Below are 24577 nucleotides of genomic sequence, written 5' to 3' on the forward strand. Positions count from 1 at the left end.
GCCTCCTTTACATGACCACTGCTGACAATTCGTCGGCAGCTCTGGTCTGAACTTCAGGACGCGTAACTGATTTTGGAGGATGTAAGGGAGCTGGCAGCCGACAGAAAAGCCTGGAGATACTTTGTAGACTCCATATGCTCCACGTAGGGAGCAGATACGGTTTAACCTAATAAGACACATCTGGCCTTAGCAAAGAGAATATAGTGGCGGCAGCAGAGTTCATGTCAAGACTGCAATGAATCGATTCAACGCCATTTTCAACAGCTCGGGTTGTCTTATTCAACAGCTTGGCATATTTTCAATATACAAACTTACCATCGGTGTTGGCGGCGTCCACGTTGGAGCGGATATTGGCGATGTCCTCGTTGGTGCAGAGCAGCTTCTCCAGCAGGTATAGCTCCCGCCGGTCCAGGGTCCACAGCAGCTGCCGGATCTTGTGCAGCAGCGTGCGGAAGGGCCGGAACATGTCCGACATTTGGTCTGCGGGTTCAAAACCATATTTTATTTTTTTAAAGACGGGATTTGCATTTATTATTTACCTCGCTTATTATGTACAAGGTTTATAGATCATGAAGTGGATTTTTGTTTCTTCTAACTAAATAAATATGATTTCATTAATTGATTCTAAGTAATATCATTAATTGATTCTAAGTGATTTGGCATTTACTAAGTAAAACATTATATTGTTTATTGATTCGGCATTAACTTTGTGGATTGACATTATTATTTTATTAAAATTAAACACTTGAATATACCACTTTATCGAGTTTTATTTTTATTTACGACTAGTTTCGAAAACGACAGTTGTTTTCATCTTCCGGTACAAATTAAAACATTTGTACCAGAAGATGAAAACAAGTGTCGTTTTCGAAACAAGTCGTAAATAAAAATAAAACTTGATAAAGTGGTATATTCAAGTGTTTAATTTTGATAAAGTAAAACATTATTTAAAAATAAATAAATGTTTTTATTTGAATAATGGGCCAATCAGGAGCTTGTCAGCATTTGCTCATTGCTGGGAGGAAACCACATTGCACTCCTCAGGAGAAGGCGGACTGTTGACAGTCGTCAGGAGACCTTCCGTTCCACTAGAAGACGGTTCGGCATTTTTGTTAAAAACCATATTACAACACGGCTCTCTGGGACGACATTGGCAAGCCCTTAATGCCTCTGATGTTTGGATTTTATTTGTGTACATAGAATAAAGTGTTAACACATTAGTTACGGCAATGTTTTGATAAAACTGTATCTTGAGGCGGGCGACATTAGACAGCTGTTTTATTATAATACAAGAATGCTCTGAGGTTGAACTCGAAAACAATACAAAAACGGTTAAATGGTCTCTAACGTCTCAAAATAAAATCGTGTTAGTCCACAAATCACAAAAGTAAAAAAAATGTTAAAAACACTAATAAAATATTAGAAAATAACAACACAGTTTAACAACCGCCGAAAACTCAAAATCTGCGAATAAAAAATGATTTATGGGCTTTCCCCACACGCGTTTATTGCTTCGTAAGTACCAACTGCCGACTTAAGTAAAGGACAATGATCTTTGTATTTGATTTCATTTTAGGACAAAGAAAAAAACGCACGGTCTGTATCCATTGTTTAAAGTTAATTTGTAACATTTCCTTCAAAACAGATTACGACCATTAGCTATGTTTTGAACCAGTAAATATGAGTATTATTTTTTATATTACAACGACATCTATCCACTACACAACAAAAGCAAAAAGGCCAAGAGATTAGAAGTTTATGACGTGTTTTTTGTATACTAAATTGAAGGTAGCCGAAATGCACAAAAATGTGCACCCCGCCACCACACAAGGTTTCTGAAACGCACAAATATGTGCACACCGTACACAATGTGTTAAGCAATAATATTGATATATATATTAACCTTTTAAACGCGTTAACTTTGTTCCTGAGAGACGCCCGTGCGCGGCGGTATTTCGCCGTTTTTTAAATTACTACTTTTATCATGTATTTAGTTATGAAACGATTTATTTTCCTAAACAAAAACGTTCAATGGGATTCATTGTGCCTTTTTGGTACTCTATAATACACGTGTGTCACATTATTCTTGAAATATATCGTAATATAAACAAATTAGATCGTAACATAAATAAATCAAAGCACGCATCGTGTGTCACTCTTACCCACTGGCGATGCGTAGCGTCGAGAGTGAGACAGATATAGGGCATGATTATGGCGCGGACTAATTACCGACCGCAAGAAAAATCAGGGATCTGTTGTTTTATTTATCCTTGTGATGTTACAAATTATTAGTCAGATATTTCAACAGATGTCATAAGGCCAAGGATTGACGTATTATTTTATCCAAAGTTCCACACCATGAAAAAATCCCTCCAAGTTGAACTGAGGTTCGAAACTTGGAGCAAAGTGAAAACACAAACGCTTATGTCAGCCGCGTATGGGGCATGTCTTGTAAAAACACATACGGTTATGCGAGCCGCGTGGATCCGGTTAAATGTTAAAATCAACCACTGATTTTTAGAGTCTACTAAATTGTATTTTATTATAAAAAACAAAAAAAATTGTGACAATTGTTTCGCCTTCTTATTGCATTTTCATTTCAAACAATTTATTTTTCCATTTTACAGTATAAATTAAAATAACAACTATGTAATTTTTTCCACGTGAATTTTATTTGACCAGCAACCGGGTTTCGTCGTTTCGGGTTTTTAACTGACATCATCAGACAGACACCAGTCTGACGATGTCGGTTACGACGAAACCCGGTTGGTCAAATAAAATTCATGTGAAAAAATTACATATTTAATTCTTTAAAATGCAGTTCCACCAAGAAATGTAATTAGAACTTGAAGTAATTTGTAATTTGAAGATATTTGATGTGCATAGCTGGTATGATAATTTCAAAGGCTAGAAGTGCACTTACCCGGATGCTTGTCTATACTGAGCGGTCCATTGGAGAATATGAGGAGTCCACTCACGATAGCCAGGCGAGGGATGGCAAACATCAGCGCCGGATCGTAGTCGTCCACCTACAAGAGCATTATTGTTGAGAACATACATGCCATGTTGAGAACCTACACGCCATGTTGAGAACATAAATGCCATGTTGAGAACACACGTGCCATGTTGAGAACCTACTTGCCATGTTGAGAACATACGTGCCATGTTGAGAACCTACATGCCATGTTGAGAACATAAATGCCATGTTGAGAACATACGCGCCATGTTGAGAACCTACATGCTATGTTGAGAACATACATGCCATGTTAAGAACATACATGCCATGAGTCGTTTACTGTAACAGTATATAAGAGTACGCCTCCATAGTGTAATGGTCAGCACGTTCGGCTTCCATACTGGAGGTCCTGGGTTCGGTTCCCAGGGGGAGGCTCAAATAAATATAAGTGATTTTTCACTCCAATGTTTATTCTATATTACCCTAGACTGGTACATGAAGCGGAGGGCTGATCACTTTTCCTTCATGTGTTTATGATCAAGATAACACCGTGTTTATATGATGCAGTACCCTATGCACCATAGGGTGCGAACAGGGGTTTGAAGAAGAATATATGAGTACACACGTCTACCAAGCAATAAAATAACTAGGCTGCAATCAGTCTTAAACCCTGCAGCGAGATTGACATCTCTTCATCCGGACAGACCGCCCAAGAGATGATCGACAGCTGGGAATCGACATCGCAGGAGGTAAATCCCTCTTAAAAACAGGCCACAAGGCCTGAACACCAAGAAGACCAAGAAGAAGTATTTATGGTGTTACCTGATCCTGGTTGAGGAGTCCTATCCTCCGCGCCCGCTGCAGGGTCTCCGAGAAGAGCACGCAGATGTGCTGCTGGACTTCGAACTCGCGGGGGGACTTCACGGGCACCATGGCGCTCACATAACACAGCTCAAATTCAGCAAAGAGCCTAAAATGGAAATAAAAGGTTGACAATGTTTTTTTTTTCAAATTATTCAATTGAACACTGGAGTGAATTGAGGGCTATATCGCTCACTCCTTTCAAAAACGTCATAAATCAAAAAACTTGATTTTTCAGGAGAACGTTTTTAAAGTTTAAAAAGAAATCACAATGTATTAAAAATAAACATCAAGCCACTTATTGAACTTTTTACTGTGCAACAGATCTTTTTAGGTAAAACCTGAAGGTTTTTTCTCCATTTGAAAAATATTTAGCATATTTAAAAAAATTATTAAACACTACCTTTTCATCAAAATGCAAAAACAACATTTTCTGCCCTGTAGCGGGTAAATATTAAGTTAAAAATATGCCTCTTTTGCTGGGATATAGTACATTTTCTGGGCATTCCGAATAACATGAACAACTCAAAATTCACGATTTTTTATTTATGACGTTCTTGAAAGGAGTGAGCGATATATCAAAATAAATTAGATATTTTCTCCGGTTCCCTTTCACAGGCGAATAACATTTTAAATGGATTTGGAAGTATGGCTGATTGTGGCACCATTAGTTGAGAAATTTGTGTGTAAATTTGTTATTAAAGTGCAATTAGACACACTGTACTAAAGTGCATTTACACCCACTGTACTCGCAGATGTATTGAGAGTATGCATTCATTCGTGCGGTTTTCTAAGAGTGGGAGTTACTAGTACAATATTATTTTGCGTCATGTTCATCCGTGACTATATTCATTTGAAAGCCACTGTCATTGCGCGTTTTTTTCAGTATATGTCATGTGGTTGAAGCGCAAACAATTATTTTTTTCAATTCATTTGAAAATGTCGAACTTTTTGCCAGATAAAGTGTTTTGGCGGGGAGTTCTTCTTCATTACTTTAACATGAAGAAAATTGCAACCGAAAGTCATCGTATTTTAGTGGATGTTTACGGTGACCATGCTTTAGCTGATCGAACGTGCCAGAAGTGGTTTGCACGGTTTAAAAGTGGCAATTTCCACTTAGAAGACGAAGAACAACCCGGACAGCCAAAAAAGTTTGAAGATGAAGAATTAGAGGCATTGCTCGATGAAGATGCGTGCCAAACGCAAGAAGAACTTGCAAAATCATTGGGAGTAGATCAAGCAACCATTTCCAGGCGTTTGAAATCATTGGGATTCCTCCAAAAGCTTGGAAATTGGGTGCCATTTGAATTGAAGCCAAGAGGCGTCGAACGCCGATTCGGCCACATGTTGCAAGACCGGTTAAAAACGATTTGGAAAACAGTAGGTGGGAAGTTCTACCTCACCCGCCTTATGGCCCAGACATGGCCCCTTCTGATAACTACTTGTTCAGATCAATGTAGAATGTCCTCACCAGAATACGCTTCACTTCAGAACAGGTTACCAAAAATTGGTTAGATCCATTCTTGGCCACCAAGCCGGAGAAGTTCTTTTGGGATGGAATCCACAAACTGCCAGAAAGATGGGAAAATGTCCTCTTTTCCCGTGGACAATACTTTATTCCAATACAATTCTCCTTTGCCTTCCTCTTTATCATAAACTTGTAATTTAAGTTTTTTTTTAAACGTTCAAGTACCACCTACCCTCTGATTGCAAACAGCTATACATATCGCTCACTCCTTTCAAGAACGTCATAAATCAAAAAACTTGATTTTTCAGGAGAACGTTTTTAAAACTTAAAAATATAATACAATGTATTAAAAATAAATGTCAAGCCACTTGTTAAACTTTTTACAGTGCAACAGATCTTTTTAGGTAAAACCTGAAGGTTTTTTCTACATTCGAAAAATATTTAGTATATTTAAAAAAGTATTTAAACAATATCTTTTTTCAAAATGCAAAAACAACACTTTCTGCCCTGTAGCGGGTAAATATTAAGTTAAAAATATGCCGCTTTTTCTGGAATATAGTACATTTTCTGGGCATTCTGAAAATATGGACAACTGAAAATTAACGATTTTTGATTTATGACGTTCTTGAAAGGAGTGAGCGATATGGTATCAAACGTTTTGACCAATATCACTAGTCTGTTTTTGGTTGGTTTGAAGATATTGCCTTTTACCAATAAGCTTGCCAATGTACTTATATCTTTTCCTGTACATGAAGTTAAATAAATAAATAAATACTTTTAATTTTTGTACAGCTATTTTTTCACAATAAAGCCTTAATTTTCGAGAAAAAAAACCGCACAAATTAATGCATACTTCTTATATTATATTACATTATTACACACACTACACTCGCAGATGTTTCATCTCGAGTTGAGAGACCTAAAATATGATTGGTGACCGACCTGTCGAAGATCTTGAGGCTCTCGCGCAGCATCTCGCTGCAGGTGGAGAGCAGGTCGGCGCCGTGCTGGCTGCAGCGCAGGCAGTGGTCGCGCAGCAGGGCGCGCACCGTCTCCAGGCTGCGCGTGAGCGCCTTGGCCAGCGGGCGCATGGCCGCCGACTCCTCCTCGCGGTTCATGATGGACGACCCGGCCGCCAGGCACTGCCAAACCAAACACACCAACTCTCAGATTAGCCCATTACAGCTAGCTATCATTAACCTTCCCCTCCCGGTGATATGTACAGTGAAACCTATATCTATCGTTTTTAAAGGGACCTATTGAAATAAACTATGAATGCGGGAAAACAATAAATGCGGGATAAAGAAGTCAATACACAAGGAGATACGATCGAGTAAAGATACCGTCCTCCCAATCTGCATAACCATTAGTAGGTAGAAGTATCAAGAATACAAGTTATTTATTAAAAAAAAAAATACAAAGTTGAACAGAACCCAAAGATATTCAGACCTCTTCTGCTGTATCCATCACACAAGCTTTCGATAGTCTGTATGTATCCCACATGTTGAAATATTGTCGTCGAATGTAACAAAATTCAGAAAATTAAAAAAAAAATTAAAAAAACAGACAAATTATATCAAATATGTAGCATAATTCAAACGATGAATGCGGTAAAATGGTGGATAGAAACGATCGATGCGATCTATTTTTGTGTGAAATTAATTTGGCGTAGAAGAAATAAACGACACATCCGGGAAAACTATTATTCGAGGAACGATAGATAGAGGTTTCACTGTATTTACTTCAACTTGACTATAAAAATGAGAATATCAATATAAAATATTATATCATTAATTGATTCGGCAGTCACTTTGTGGTAAAATCTATCTAGTGTTTGAAAATGATGGGGAAGGCATTGAAACAAGAGTCTTAACCGGATCCATGCGGCTTGCATAACCGTATGTGTTTTCACAAAACATGCCCCATACGCGGCTGACATAACCGTATGTGTTTTTACTTTGCTCCAAGTTTCTAACCTCAGTTTAACTTGGACAGATTTTTTCATGGTGTGGAACTTTGGATAAAATAATACGTCAATCCTTGGCCTTATGCATCTGTTGAAATATCTGACTAATAATTTGTAACATCACAAGGATAAATAAAAGAACAGATCCCTGATTTTTCTTGAGGTCGGTAATTAGTCTGCGCCATAATCATGCCCTATATCTGTCTCACTATTATTATGTTACATTATATTATTACATTATATTATATTATGTTACAATATTATTTGTTCATATTACGATATATTTCAAGAATAATGTGACACAAGTGTATTATAGAGTACCCAAAGGGCACAATGAATCCCATTGAACCTTTTGTTAAGGAAAATAAATCGTTTCTTAAATTAATACATAATAAATGTAATCATTTAAAAAACGGCGAAATACTGCAGCGCATGGGCGTCTCTCAGGAACAAAGTTAACGCGGTTAAAAGGTTAATAGATTATTTTATCAAATAGTTGTATTTACCAAGTCAAAATTAAATTAAAAATTGATAGATATTATAACAAAATGACTGCCGAATCGATTAATGAGAAATAAAATTTTGTATTAAATAAAGTCAGATTGTTAATGAGTTCAAGGAGAGTCAGTCACCTCGGCTCCGAACCAGAGCTGCCCGGCAAGGTTGTCCTGCAGGACATCCTCCGGGAACTTGACCCGGAAGCCTCGAGCCACCTGCTCGCTCCCCAGCAGCTGGTGCATGATCAGACCCGTGATGTTCAGGACCCGTTCCTGTAGAAAAAAACCAACCTGGTTAGTAATAGCTCTTCTTCGTGTGTCATGTCAATTCCCCCATAGTTGACTGTCACTTAGCACATTGTAATTTTATTTTTAGCATCAGCTGAGCATATTCTGTCATCCTGCCTTATTTTTTTTGTTTTTTTTACGTTGGGGTCAAGGGATCTTACATCCCTTATGTCACTGCGACCATATTAGGTCTATCGCGACCTCCCTCTGTATTACAGCTCACTGCCAAGACCTACATGAGTCATGTAACTCACAACCTGTCTTGGTGGTAAGAGCTTCACCTTCTCGGAGTCCAGTAGATGTCCTTCGTGTGACTTCGTTTGTGAGAGAGTGCATCACAATTGTAGAGAATGTGGATTGGCGTTTCGTTATCCTCCATACAAAATTTGCATACTGGGGAGTCATGAAGTGAGTTTTACTATATTTTTAAACATTAAAAACATTCTCTTGAAAAATCAAGTTTTTTGATTTCTGACGTTCTTGAAAGGAGTGAGTGATATATTTGGTTTCATACTTTCAAGGTATGAAAACAGACTAACAGTGATGTGATGGGGATGATTACCTGTGCGTGACGCAGTTGGTTGACCAGCGTGGAGCAGCGATCCGGGTCCTCGCGCCCATCGAAGGAGTCCAGCTCCGCTGCCACCATGTTGAGGGTCTCGTCCGCGTAGAAGAACTGAGCCAGCAGGGAGCGGTCATCGCGCTGCAAAAAGAAGAAGAAAACTAATCATTACACAAGACCAATCAAAAGATGTACCTAATATGTATAACGCATAACGTACCTAATTCGTTATTATATTTCATTTTCTTTTTAAATATACTGTGCACGTTTTCGGAATGCCCAAAAAATGTACTACATCCCAGTAAAAGAGGCATATTTTTAACTTAATATTTACCCGCTACAGGGCAGAAAGTGTTGTTTTTGCATTTTGAAGAAATGGTATTGTTAAATTATTTTTTTTAAATATACAAAATATTTTTCAAATGGAGAAAAAACCTTCAGGTTTTACCTAAAAAGATCTGTTGCACAGTAAAAAGTTCAATAAGTGGCTTGATATTTATTTTTAATACATTGTACAATATTTTTAAACTTTAAAAACGCTCTCCTAAAAATCAAGTTTTTTGATTTATGACGTTGTTGAAAGGAGTGAGCGATTTGTGTTTTTATTATTGACAAAAATATTTCAATTTCATACTATTTCTGTGAGCCTAAGCGGCTCATTATTAGAAATAGGTATCAAATTGTGGTAGAGTGGGTTCGAACCGAGAAACTTTGACTTAAGAGTCTGCGACGCTAACCACGGGACCACAACCCGACAGTTGTTATGCGAAAAGTTACTAACTAACTAACTAACTATTACGTCACTTCCCCGCAGGGAGAATAGAACGGCACACTCCTCTGTCTTTGCAAACATTCTTCGCCTCTTTCAAGTTCATGCCTCTCCTAATTTTTTATTTTTATTTTTATTATTAGGTCAAGGGATCTTGCATCCCTTATGTCACTACGGCCATATTAGGTGTTTTTTTTTTTTTTTTTAAGTTTTGTAATGACATTTTTTGGTGGAACTGCATTTTAAAGAATAAAATAACTATATGAACTATGTAATTTTTTCACATGAAATTTAAACAAATTGCCGGTCAAATAAAATTCATTTGAAATGTCCATAGACAAATAGAGCCGCCAATAATATAGCAATGTTACCAAAATTAAAATAACTCCATCGTTTCTGTGACGTCATTCATTGCCAACTTACGAAAATAACGTTTTTTCGAAGACGAATTTTCCAAAAGAAAATATCAATTATATCGCCTGTTATTAACACAAAACGAGTCTAATACAATCCTTTATGGGTTGAGTATGTTAGATATTCCTCCCGTCTGACAAAGATCCATTGGAGATGATCCAGATTTGTGAACAAGTATTTGGACACACTCAATGTTGTAAATAAATTTTACTTGGTAAATACTGTTGGTTTTAAAATGATGCGGAATGTATACCTTATACCTTAAATAAAGAAATGTGTACAACATTTTGAGTGTGTCCAAAGTGTTCTAAATAAATGCATGCATAAATGTATAAATGCAAAAAATGCGTGTGTAAAGTGATCACTTAAACCAGCCTATGACGGTCGTCAGCCCCGTTAATGCCATATTCTTCTTCATCTTTGATGAGATGTCAAAAATTATACGAAAAATAAATATGTATTTTATACCATATTTAACATAGAAGTCATATTAGAATGCTGCTGATTTTCGACCCATATTGTGTGCAATTTTTAAGTTAGAAATCTTGATGGTCTCTATGTTTGCTTTGCCAGCTGTCAAGAGCGACTGCCAGTCTGATTCATGGTACGGTGATTTCACCAAAATCAGGGTTACCACATAACACAATAAAAAATATTATATATATATATATATATATATATATATATATATATATATATATATATATATATATATATATATATATATATATATATATATATATATATATATATATATATATATATATATATATATATATATATATATATATATATATATATATATATATATATATATATATATATATATATATATATATATATATATAATATTTTATACATATATATATATATATATATATGTATAAAATATTATATATATATATATATATATATATATATATATATATATATATATATATATATATATATATATATATATATCGTAGTCGTACAGGAGAAAGTGACCAACTTACAAAACGTAAAATGTTCAGGACGGTCATTTAAGTCACTTTTGCTTGGCAAGAAAATAAACATCGATGCAGTTGGTCATTTTTAACAAGTCAATATATTATACTTCCGAATTTAAAATCCTTTGGGATTTTTTTCAGGGCAATATTAGGCTAGTAAGATATCAAATAGTCAATGATTACGTTTTTGTAAAAAATGCACTTGGTCACTTTCTCCTGTATGACTACGATATATATATATATATATATATATATATAAATAAATACAAAACTAAAACCCAACTTATCACACTGCTTCCCACAGAGGTAGGCTGAGAGAATAGAATGCCATAAACAATCTTCGTATCATCTACATTCATGCATCTCCTCATTATTCCGACTCTTGTGACCTTCTTCTTCTTCTTCTTCCATTATAAACCAGATTTGCCTCATAAATTTCTTCTTAAAAACATTCTTAAACCATTCAAAACAAATTCCAATAAAAATAAATAACCTTCTAAATCCTCTAAAATATCAACTTTAACTAACTAAAATTATCTTCTCTTCTTATCCTCACTGGCGCTCAATGGTGCATAGGGCACTGAATCTCACCAACGAAGTGTTATCTTGTTCGTAAATTACGCGAAGACAAGGTGATCAGTCCTGCGCTTCAGATGCCTGTCCCGGGGTTATAAAATAAAAATTATAGTAAAAATAGGACACACTCAATTAATTTTGACTCCTTTGGGAATCCAACCCCACATCTCCAGCGTGGCAGTCAAACGCGTTAATTTATGTAATCATTTTAAATCAAACACAGATTTTTAGAGTCTACTAAGTTGTATTTTATTAACAAAAACAAATAAAATTATTGCTGCACGTGTTAAAACTGTCACTTAGAATTGTATAGCTACATAAGGATTGTAGTCCATTTGATCTTCACATTCGTTTGATAATGCCCTAACAAGGCGAAACAATTGTCACAATATATTTTTTTATGTGTTTTTGTTAATAAAATACAACTAAGTAGACTCAAAAAATCTGTGTTTGATTTAAAATTAATACATAAATTAAAATGGAGTTCTACAAATTAAACGCCAAATCAATAAATAAACGCGTTAATCACTACGTTACGAAAGCGAACAAGTTTAGAATATTGTGGGGGAAATTATGGTCTATAAGGAAATTTATAAGATAAGAAATAAAAACAAAAAAATACAAATAAATCGAATTAAAAAATATTAAATGACGTGTGGCAACCCTGCGGTCAATAATTGAAGAAGAAAAAACAGCCAATCACATTCACTTTCGACGGATTCGCTAGCATCTGAGATTTCACTTTCTTGCCTATGAATTTGGTATAGCGCGTAATTAATTCGTATTTCGTTCAAGTAAAACGGTATGGTTTTAAAATTATACAAAAAATATGATAAATAAAAAAATAAATAAAAATAAGAATCAGCTCCTTCACCCTCTTCATCCTTTAACGTCCCAAGGAACCAACTCTAAAATTTAGACTAAGCTAAATTTAAGATTTATAGTTTGTATATTAAAAGCATTGATAATTTCGCTCACTCCTTTCAAGAACGTCATAAATCAAAAATCATCAATTTTCAGTTGTGCATGTTTTCGGAATGCCTAGAAAATGTACTATATCCCAGCAAAAGCGGCATATTTTTAACTTAATATTTACCCGCTACAGGGCAGAAAGTGTTGTTTTTGCATTTTGAAGAAAAGGTATTGTTTAATAATTTTTTTAAATATATTTAATATTTTTCAAATGGATAAAAAACCCTCAGGTTTTACCTAAAAAGATCTGCTGCACAGTAAAAAGTTCAGTAAGTGGCTTGATATTTATTTTTAATACATTGTATTATATTTTTAAACTTTAAAAACGTTCTCGTGAAAAATCAAGTTTTTTGATTTATGACGTTCTTGAAAGGAGTGAGCGACTTGTGGTATGGTAATAAAACACTCTCCTTATCATCCATTGTTCACTTTGTGTAATACCACTTTTATAATCACTTATTCGTGACTACCGGTTTCGGAATAACCATTCCATCATCAGGTAATTAAAATAAAATTATTACGATTTGACTTTTGTATAAAAATACAAATTTGAAATAGAGAAATTTAAGATCTTTATTTATGAATACAGTTTTAAAAAAATCCTTTTTATTATAATATATTGTAAGATGCAAAAAAAACTTCACATACGGTGTTTGAAAATGACGCGGAATGTATCGAAACACGCGTCACAATAGACTTTAAGAAATAGTGGTATTTACCAAGTAAAACTTAAATTAAAAATGGATACATATTACCTCAAACTGACTGCCTAATCAATCAACAAAATTTAAAAAAAAAAGATTTTTTATATACATTTAAAAAGTCACCTTTTCCTCCGTATTTAAAGATAGGGAATACTAGGGTCAAAAGTAACAAAGGGAATTTGTAACAGGAGCGTCTGTAACGAGGACATTTGGTGCTTATTACAGTTTAATTTGGTGCTATAACGTGTAGTTAATTTGTATTTGCATATCATTTAAAAAAAACTTATTATTAACTAAACAAAAATACCGAAATCCTTTAGTACACAACCATGATACAGGATTTACACACAACGAAGGTTTGATAGTCCCAAGAATCAACAATAAATATGGGAGTCGAACACTGCAATATATCGTTCCGAACATTTTAAATTTGTTGCAGACGGATGTTAGAGGTCAAAATAAAATATGGAACAAAGGCAAAATAAAGGAATGGGTAAATGATCAAGAGTTAATTTTATGAAAATAGTAGTAAAATGTTTATATTCTTAATTTTTCTCTCTTTTTTGTGTCTAAATTAGGTTAAAATCGTTAAAAACAATAAAAAATGTATGAAAAAAGAACTCCACCGACAAGACACACAAGGTGGCTTGGTGGCTCTGCAAAAAAAAGTTCTAAATATGTATAAATTGTGATTTAAATAAATGTATACAAATAAATAAAAAATAAATAAAAAAATAAAAATTGTACGAGTTATTAAATATAAAAAAATGTTATGCTTTAAAGATAGGAAAGACCGACGGCAAAAAAAAACAAAGGTAGTATGTAACAGGAGCGTTTTAAACGAGGACGTTTGTTGCTTATCACAGTTAGTTTACCTGATTGTACTGGGTAACTTTAATAAGGGTTTTAATTCTTATTTTTTTATTTTTTTATTATTTTTATTTATTTATTTCATAGATACATAGATACATATTTATTTCATAGTTACATTTACTATATGTATGACGGCTCTTTAGGCATGGCCTGTGTTGAGCCGAAATACTAACATGTTAAAACAATTATTTTTATTTTTTATTATTATTTGTTTTTTTTTTTATTATTATTATTAGATTACATACATTACATACAAGAGATACAATAATAATTTACAGTATAAAGGTTTTACAATAAAATAATTAAGGTTTTCCAATAAAATAATAATGCGGACAAAACAAAAAAAAAATCCGTAAAATATAATAAGCCATTTTTTGTTGTTTAATTTGGCGATTAGTTTTTTTTTCCTTTGGGGGTCAAGGGATCTTGCATCCCTTATCGCTCACTCCTTTCAAGAACGTCATAAATCAAAAAATTTGATTTTTCAGGAGAACGTTTTCAAAGTTTAAAAATATAATGCAATGTATTAAAAATAAATATCAAGCCACTTTTTAAACTTTTTTACTGTGCAACATATCTTTTGAGATGAAACCTGAAGGTTTTTTTTTTCCATTTGAAAAATATTTATTATATTTAGAAAAAATAATTAAACAATACCTTTTCTTCAAAATGCAAAAACAACACTTTCAGCCTTGTAGCGGGTAATTATTATGGTAAATATTATGTGTAAAATATGCCGATTTTGCTGGGAAATAGTACATTTTCTGGACACTCTAAAAACATGCACAACTGAAAATTGACGAATTTCGATTTATGACGTTCTTGAAAGGAGCGTTATGTCACCGCTACCATGTCAGGTCTATTGTGACTTCCCTGTGAAAAATAAAATAAGCCATTTTTTGTTGTTGTTTAATTTAGCGATTAGTTACTAGGCAATAAAAAAATGTTTTGCGGAAATACATTTATAGGAATGGTAAAAATCGAGACCTTGATTGACAAACAGGCGAGATTAGGCGTAAAAAACGACCTTCGGGATTATCTCAATAGAGATACATTGTGTTACAATGTAGCTTGCACATTTTTTTTCCAAAAACAAGTATTTTCCAACCGCATTCCCGGATCTGATACAGAAGCATCTAGACTTCCTGACAGACCTTGTCTTACCAATATTTTTTTTTTATGAATTATTTGCGAAAATTATAGAAAATACGAAACACAATTGTATCCCGATTTTGCAGTGAATTTACATTTCAAAGCTTTCAATATCCCTGTCACTGTCAAGTGAGCCGGTGTAGGCAGTGAAAGGGGTAAGTAGTTAGTTAGTTCAGTAAGTCAGCTGGATCCGATTCCGACCCGACGTTGAGCGGTATACAGACGCCTCCACAGCCCTGACCGGCACAGAAGACAATAAATAAGTACTGAAAATTCTTAGTGTAGAATTTATGTAGGTAATTAAACATATTACCATTTTTTAAGGTTAAAATATACTAAATATTTAAAAAATATTTAGTATATTTAAAACAATATATTAAACAATACCTTTTCTTCAAAATGCAAAGACAACACTTTCTGCCCTGTAGAAGGTAAATATTAAGTTAAAAATATGCCGCTTTTGCTGGGATATAGTACATTTTCTGGGCATTCCGAAAATACGCACAACTGAAAATTGACGATTTTTGTTTGACGTTGTTGAAAGGAGTGAGCGATATGCTCTTCGATTACACAGACTTTTGACACCACCATTTTTTGGGTAGGTATTTTACGAAGGTAATATTTAAAATATATTTTATGATTTTCATTAAAGCGTGTCCGGTATTTAAAAATAAGTAGATCGAAATAAACATGTTTTTAAAAGAAAATAAAAGGAAAAAACAGATTTACTGCCATAAAAATAATACATTAACCTTTCTCTTCCGGCGTTAAAATAAAACGCGCGTCCCGGTGTTGGGTAGACACTACACAATAAAAAATTAGCGATTTTAAATCGGAAAAATACGGAGATTCATAGCTAATCCCCTTAATTAATTATAAATGAAGTAAAAAATTATAATAATCTTGATTTATTTGCTGAAAACATAAAAGAAAACAACTGGCAACGCTCACGGAACAAGCATAGGTCCGCTCTTATCGGAAGCTCAAGAGCTACTGACCGCTAGCCAGAGAACATTGAGCTTTGAGCTCCTCACGCTTGCACGGTGTAAGTGTGCAAGAGTGAGATGCGAATATAGCGTCGCGGTTCCCGCACACTCATCACGCGCTGTTTATACGCGAATTTGTTTCCGATATTCACTAAATACCTCCGATGTACCCAATAAATTCTGATTTTTATTAATATTTTTTTTAAATCAAAGCGTAAATATGGTATGGAGGATTACCTAAAATCTTAGCCTTGTATTTATTATATTTATAGAGATATTATGGTTATTAGAAGCAATGTGTACAAGGTACACAACACCGGGAAGGAAAGGTTAACAAAAAAAAATACAAACATCCTTGTAATTGAAACATCAAAATATTGTTGCCCAAAATTCTCGAGAGACAAGGCATAACGACTCGAGAAAGGTTGTGAAAGAGTGGACACGTAAATAAATTCAGCAAACATCCGGTATTTTTGGCCGGAAAATTAATTATTACAAATCGGAGAATTATGATAAACAAGATAATGGATCTAAACTCCATTAAAAGTAAAAGCCGTGTTTTTTAAATGAAATAAAGCCATTTAAATTCTCCAAGGAAAGAATATTAATTAGCTAAAGTAAGAGCGAGCTAAGAGTGTCAGAAATGAAGACTCCAAGGGGCATATCTGGCAAGAGTCTACGAGATAGAATAAGGAACACCAGGATAAGGGAAATATGCGAGATCAAAGATGTCGTTAGGTGGGGAAGGCAACGAAGGAGACAATGGTATGCGAATGTGAGGAGAATAGAACCATCTAGATTCCCCCACATTGCACCGCACGGCCGACCCTAAGGTAGACGTCTCCCGGGCAGACCACCAAAGATATGCATTGACAGCTGGGAATCGATATCGCAGGAGGTCAATTCCTCTTAAAAATAGGCCACAAGGCCTACATAAAGACGAAGAAGAAAAATAAGCAAAAAATAATACGAAGAGAAGAAGCTTTTTTGAAGTATTTTTTTACCCTTTCAGCATAAAGGAGTTTTATTTTTATTGTATTTTAAAGAATAAAAAAAAAGAGTAAAACAGTTAACACGTTTACTGAGTTTAATATAATATATTGCAAACAATTACGAGATGCTGACGAAATAGCATATTCCTATTTATAGACTTCCATATTTTTCTTCATCTATGTTGAGATATCAACAAAAAAAACTCCTAATTGGAGATATTCCAGATTTGTGAACAAGCATTTGGACACACTCAAAATGTTGTAAAAAAAGAAAGTTATATCTAACTAACTAATTAACTAACCATCACGTCTCTTCCCCGCAGGGGTAGGCAGAGAATAGAACGCCACACCACTCTGTCTTTGCAAACATTCTTCGCCTCTTCCACGTTCATGCATCTCCTCATACATACCCGCCGATTATTACGACTCGTAACCTGACCACTTTCAAGTATTTGGCATACCTGATCGTGCCATGTTTTTCTCGGTCTTCCTCTACTCTTTTTTCCAGTTACATTCGCCTCAAGTTATATCTTTTCGAATCATTTTACAAAAGGAGAGCAATACTAAATTTGAGAACAGAATTTTTGATATTCTCAGAATATTGTGCTCCATTTTTGCACAAAATATCCGCTGATGTCATAATTCAGATACTGCACATGGTTTCGAGTCATTCCTAGAATTTGGGAAAAAATTATTTCCCGGAAATATGATTCAGCGAATTAAAAAAATTCCCGACAGACTTGCCTCTAGGAAGTCAGCATATCGATGTGCCAAGACAATAGAACAAAAAAAACCCTCGATTTTTTACTGTTAACTGTTCATCGTCGATTAAGATTTTATTCTTGTTTGTGTATTATTTTTATAAAAATATTTTTGAAATATTTTGGAAAAAGGAGCAGAGGAAGTCCGAGAAAAACTTGGCACGATCAGATACCTATGTTAAATACTTGAAAGCAGTCAGGTTAAGAGTCGAAATAATGGGGGGGGGGGGAAATAATGAGGAGATGCATGAACGTGGAAGAGGCGAGGAATGTTTGCAAAGACAGAGCGGTGTGGCGTTCTATTCTTTCTGCCTACCCCTGCGGGGAAGCAGCGTGATGGTGAGTTAGTTAGTTTAAAATATTTTTATCACAAATGTATTAAGAAAACAAATATTTTGATTTATGAAACGTGCCTTAAAAAAAAAACAGCTGTATAAAAGAAAACTCGAGTGTTGCTTATAACCGCTTTTATTTTTGGTACTTTTCTCTAACCGGTTTCGACAATCACCTTGTCATCTTCAGGGATGGATAAGTATTTAATACCCAGCCATAAGTCATGTAAATACTCAGATAAGAAATAGTGGTATTTACTAAGTAAACACATATTAAAATTACAAATGGATGTATTTTACCACAAAGTGACCAATGAATTCGAATCAACGTTTTATTATGTATTTATTTTTATTAAATATAGAGTAACGTAAATTAAATTTTAAAAATTTTGCGATCGAAATTTTAAAATGTACGCTTTAATTATCGTAAAAGTAATTTATCAACTTTAGAGTGTAACATCTTTTACTGTCAGTAAAATGTCGACATGTTTCAGTTTTGAACGGAATGGTACCCTTTGAAAATGCTGTCGGAATTAGCTATATCACTCGAGTACAAAACAGGGTTTATGATAAGAATTCAGGCTGGTTTATTTGAAATAAAAGGTTATATCGCTCACTCCTTTCAAGAACGTCATAAATCAAAAATCGTCAATTTTCACTTATGTTTTCGGAAAGCCCTGAAAATGTTCTATATCCCAGCAAAAGCGGCATATTTTTAACATAATATTTCCCCACTACAGGGCAAAAGGTGTTGTTTTTGCATTTTGAAGAAAGGGTATTGTTTCATTATTTTTTTAATATATTAAATAATTTCAAATGGAGAAAAAACCTTCAGGTTTTACTTTAAATAATATGTTGCACAGTAAAAAGTTTAATAAGTGGCTTGATATTTATTTTTAATACATTCTATTATATTTTGAAACTTTAAAAACGTTCTCCTGAAAAATAAAGTATTTTGATTTATGACGTTCTTGAAAGGAGTGAGCGATATGTGTCATTGTTGTACGGTACAAAAGATGTCAAAATACATTTTGTAACAGAATCTAACAATTGTATAATAAAAATTACCGCGGTGTATTATTATCAGGAAATAAAACATTTATATAGAAGATATATTAAATGATACTGAAAAATAAGCCCAAAGACGCAAATATCAATTATAATTATACACAGGACCAACCTGCCGGTGGTTATGCCTGTAAGAACGGCTACGTTGAACAACATCACATTGGATATTGATCTGTTCCATGTGTCTGAAGGAGTTTTCCGAAGCTGGATTCTTCTACACCTTTAGCAATAGTTCTTGCATATTTTCGATTTTTGTATGTATTTAATGTATACGCTTTAATTTTTTTAGTTTGTAATGTATATCGCTCACTCCTTTCAAGAACGTCATAAATCAAAATACTTGATTTTTCAGGAGAACGTTTTAAAAGTTTAAGAATATAAAACAATGTATTTAAAATAAATATCAAGCCACTTACTGAACTTTTTACTGTGCAACAGATCTTTTTAGGTAAAATCTGAAGTTTTTTTCTCCATTTGAAAAATATTTAGTTTAGTGAAAAAAATAATTAAACAATGCCTTTTCTTCAAAATGCAAAAACAACACTTCCTGCCCTGTAGCGGTTAAATATTAAGTTAAAAATATACCGCTTTTGCTGGGATATAGTACATTTTCTGGACATTCCGAAAACACGCGCAACTGAAAATTTACAATTTTTGATTTATGACGTTTTTGAAAGGAGTGAGCGATATGGAAATAAATAAATTGAAATAGAAATATATATTTATAGGTTTTTAAAAAAAAATATTTAAACTGGCAACTTTGTTTCTACATACTGTCAATTTGACAGTTGACTTGTAGTCAGTACGTTTTGTCATTTCACCGTGAATAGACTGAATGACCATTATGCGCGTCGTAGGTTCGGTGAATGGGCCGAAAAACAATATTCAGCTTGATTTTCTTTTTCAACGCAAAATTTTGTTCACCGATGAGGCACGTTTTTGGTTAAATGGCTATGTCAATAAGCAGGATTGCCGAATTCGGAGTGGAGAAAACCCAGAAGCCTTTGTCGAGACGCCCTTACATCCATTGAAAGGCACTGTTTGGTGTGCTTTATGGGCAGGTGGAATCATTGGTCCATATATGTTTTAAAGACGATGCCGGCCAGAATGTTACGGTCAATGGAGAGCGCTACAGAACCATGATTACTGACTTCTTCGTACCTCAGCTGAATGGCATTGATGTGACAGAGCTGTGGTTTCAACGAGATGGCGCAACATGACACTCGGGCGGGTGCTCAACATGGATGAAGAAGAATAAATATTATTCTTCATCTATGTTGAGATGTCAAAATAATGTAAAAAATAACTCATAATTGGAGATAATCCAGATTTACTAGTATTTGGACACACTCAAAATGTTGTAAGAAAAAAATAAATCTTAAGGGTTGCTTGCCATCTAGGCGTCGGTTTTAATTTATATATTTACAGTATTACTGCCTTTTACAAAAATAACAAAGAAATTAGAAATTAAGATAGATTACATAGAAAATAATAATAAATGATTTAAAATAAAAATAATGAAAAAAGAAAAGATAGGTATAAGTAATAAAAAAAATGCAAAACTTGGTGAAAAAAAAAGGTTTAAAAAATTGGTACAAATTAGGGAAGCTAATACTTAATCGAAATCAAATTCATACCAAGAGATCCAAAAAGTGGTCTGTAAATTTTGAATTAAAGATATTTATTGTACTAAAAATATCAATAAATGACCCGTATTCATTATCTTGCCATTACCATATAATAAATAAAATAAAACCCCTATCCGCACCCCAATGGTGCATAGGGCACTGCGTCATATAAACGCAGTGTTATCTTGATCGTTTTACACGTGAAGGAAAGGTGATCAGCCCTCCGCTTCAGGTACCAGTCCAGGGTAGTATTGAATAAATATGACAGTGAAAAAATCACTTATATATATTTTACCCCCCTTGGGAATCGAACCCGGGACCTCCAGAACGGTAGCCGAGCGTGCTGACCATTACACTACGGAGGCGGACCATATAGCACACAATAATATATATACAGGATATATCGCTCACTCCTTTCAAGAACGTCATAAATCAGAAAACTAGATTTTTCAGGAGAACGTTTTTAAAGTTTAAAAATATAATACAATGTATTAAATAAATATCAAGCCACTTATTGAACTTTTTACTGTGCAACAGATCTTTTAAGGTAAAACCTGAAGGTTTTTTTCTAAATTTGAAAAATATTTAGTATATTTCAAAAAATAATTAACAATACTTTTTCTTCAAATGCAAAAACAACACTTTCTGCCCTGTAGCGGGTAAAAATTAAGTTAAAAATATGCCTCTTGCTGGGATATGGTGCATTTTCTGGGCATTCCGAAAACATGCACAACTGAAAATTGACGATTTTTGATTTATGACGTTGAAAGGAGTGAGCGATGTAACAAAATACTTAAAATACTTATAAAATACGATGTACGCTTGGCACAATAAGGCAAAGCTTCCCTTACAAATTGTATGAGCTTAAAATACTTCCCCAAGCAGATCTGACTACATGTTCGCGACATTTGCGACACCGTGAATATATTTTATAACACATAACAGAAATAACAAAAACAAAATTCGCTGTAATAAGAAACCGGTGCGACATTTGATATTTAGTTTAAATTTTAAACTTATTCGCAGTTGTTTTGGGGTGACGTATGTAGGGGATGATTATCTGGCACATAAACATTGAAGGGTTTCTTCCAACTTTTTGGCTACGTTGGTATATTTTTTTTTCAGTGATATTTTTCGATGGGAATTTTTTTACCTAAACGCGGTCATATTCAATGATTTGATATGATTTGGCAAATTCAGGTACATTAAAATTGTTAAAAATACTTTATAATCAATAAAAAAAACATTAATAAGACGTTTGTCATTTTACAACATCGGGTATGTACGGATGTATCGGAGTGGTGAGGAGGTTCTATTCTCTTTGCCCATCTCATACGGGGAATATATATATATATATATATATATATATATATATATATATATATATATATATATATATATATATATATATATATAATTATAGGGACAAACTGCCCACCCATATTACCCAACATACTAAGCTTAGGACGCACCTTCTCCACATAAAAAAACCACATTAAAATTTTTTAAGGTTTTTATAGCATGGGCAAGGCGCTAATTTTACAGTCAAGAACGAGCATTCACGAATGTATGTAGCTTTAATATTATATAAAATTTAAATGCGGCAACCAACCCCTGTGACTATTAATACAAGGGCGGTCTAAGGTTAAAAATATATTTCGCAATATATATAAGTATATATGGTTCGTAAAATATTATGTTACACGCTATTCGAGTTAGGGGAAATGTTCAAGTTCGCTCATACGAGATTAAAGATCACGCCATAGTCTCGTAAACCCGACGAAATCCCATAATAATTAACTCATTATTAATTAATTGATCAATTTTGCGATTAAAGGTTTTTACTGAACTTGCAATCTGCCAACCAGGGCAGTAAATCCCAACCCGGATGCTGAATTTACTTTTTTCACGCGCTCTTTGCATTAAAAAGAAAAAAAAGTTATATGATATATCGCTCACTCCTTTCAAGAACGTCATAAATAAAAAAAACTCGATTTTTCAGTAGCACGTTTTTAAAGTTTAAAAATATAATACAATGTAATAAAAATAAATATCAAGCCACTTATTGAACTTTTTACTGTGCAACAGATCTTTTTAGGTAAAACCTGAAGGTTTTTTCTCCATTTGAAAAATATTAAGTAAGTATATTTAAAAAAATAATTAAACAATACCTTTTCTTCAAAATGCAAAAACAACACTTTTTGCCCTGTAGCGGGTAAATATTAAGTTTAAAATATGCCTCATTTGCTGGGATGTAGTACATTTTCTGGGCATTCCGAAAACATGAACAACTGAAAATTGACGATTTTTGATTTATGACGTTCTTGAAAGGAGTGAGCGATATATATGATGATGAGGTATAATTCAAATATCCTTACATTTTTTTTACCCTCTACCTCTTTCCCTTTTAACTTCCTTTTTCCTTTGCCTTCCTTATTATCATCAATTTGTAATTTATGTTTTTAATATTCAAGTACTATCTACCCTCTGATTGCAAACAGCTATATATGGTATCAAACGTTTTGACCAATATCACTAGTCTGTTTGTGATTGCTTGGAAGATATTGGCTTTTAGCAATAAGCCCGCCAATGTACTTATTTCATTCCCGTACATGAAGTTTAAATAAATAAATATAATTCATCGAATTATCATTCCATCATCAGGTCATTAAAATGAAATTGTTACGGTCTTACATTTGTACAAAATAAAAATTTGAAATAGAGAAAGAAGACAAATAAATCACAGTGGGAATGTTTTTAAAAGTGGACTTGAAGTTGAATTTATAATAATAATAATTAAACTCTTATCCACACCCCAATGGTGCATAGGGCACTGCGTCATATAAACACAGTGTTATCTTGATCGTTTACACATGAAGGAAAGGTGATCAGCCCTCCGCTTCAGGTACCAGTCCAGGGTAATATTGAATAAATATGACAGTGAAAAAATCACTTACATTTAATTTACCCCCCTTGGGAATCGAGCCCGGGACCTCCAGAACGGTAGCCGAGCGTGCTGACCATTACACTACGGAGGCGAAGTTGAATTTAGTCAATTATTTATTATCTGATGATGGAATGATTATTCTGAATCCGATAGTCACGAATTAGTATGTAATAAAGTGGTATTACACAAAGTGAACGATGAATGATAAGGAGAGCGTTACATATTTCCTTATTTCTAATTTAAACTTCACTTGATAAATACCACTATCCCTTAAAATCTACAGCATACGGTATTTTTTAATGACGCGGAATGCATCGAAACACGTGTCACAATAGATTTTAAGAAATGGTGGTATTTACCAAGTGAAATTTATATTAAACATACATAATTGTACAAAACATAATTTAAATTAAACATTAATAAAAAGGGCGACAATGCCTCATACGTTTAACTTGCTTTTCGAGTTAAAGCAGAAAATTAACCATAGATGTCACCATTTCGACTTCGCGCGACTAAATGAAGGTCGACTTTGTGTGGGACAAATCGAAGATGCCAGAATGATTATGTCCGATGGGTTTTTTCTATTAATTACGCTATTTATCACGAATGGTTGATGGTTCTGGAGAACGAACACCGTTCAAAAATACACAACGCAATGTAATTGTTTAATTTTCCTAGTAATGTGTACAGTTTTCATATCGGAGGCAGCGATTTCCTCAAAAGAATTAATACAATCGATAAAATTGCTTCACAGCGACCAACAGGGAAATGGGTACACGAATTTGTCAGATCTTTATCTGACTTTGTATTGACTCA

General features: G+C 33.8%; 1 protein-coding gene across 5 annotated transcripts in view; it reads right to left on the reverse strand.

Annotated features, from left to right (window-relative positions):
* LOC148303299 (uncharacterized) overlaps positions 1-24577 on the reverse strand; it is a 52331-nt gene that overhangs the window by 10197 nt on the left and 17557 nt on the right. For all 5 annotated transcript variants that reach the window (XR_015838503.1, XR_015838501.1, XR_015838502.1 and 2 more), the window contains exons 2-7: positions 8599-8739; positions 7884-8021; positions 6228-6427; positions 3779-3926; positions 2924-3029; positions 316-480 (exon numbers count right to left, since the gene is read on the reverse strand). Coding sequence is in view for 2 of the 5 variants with exons in the window: in XM_088270238.1 (XP_088126364.1) it covers positions 316-480; positions 2924-3029; positions 3779-3926; positions 6228-6427; positions 7884-8021; positions 8599-8739 (898 nt within the window). In the remaining 3 variants the exon portion in view is untranslated. The remainder of the gene's footprint in view (positions 1-315; positions 481-2923; positions 3030-3778; positions 3927-6227; positions 6428-7883; positions 8022-8598; positions 8740-24577) is intronic.

This window comes from Brachycentrus maculatus, unplaced genomic scaffold (genome assembly GCF_059751285.1).
Source record: "Brachycentrus maculatus isolate JH-2025_06_01 unplaced genomic scaffold, ASM5975128v1 h1tg000374l, whole genome shotgun sequence".
NCBI lineage: Eukaryota > Metazoa > Arthropoda > Insecta > Trichoptera > Brachycentridae > Brachycentrus > Brachycentrus maculatus.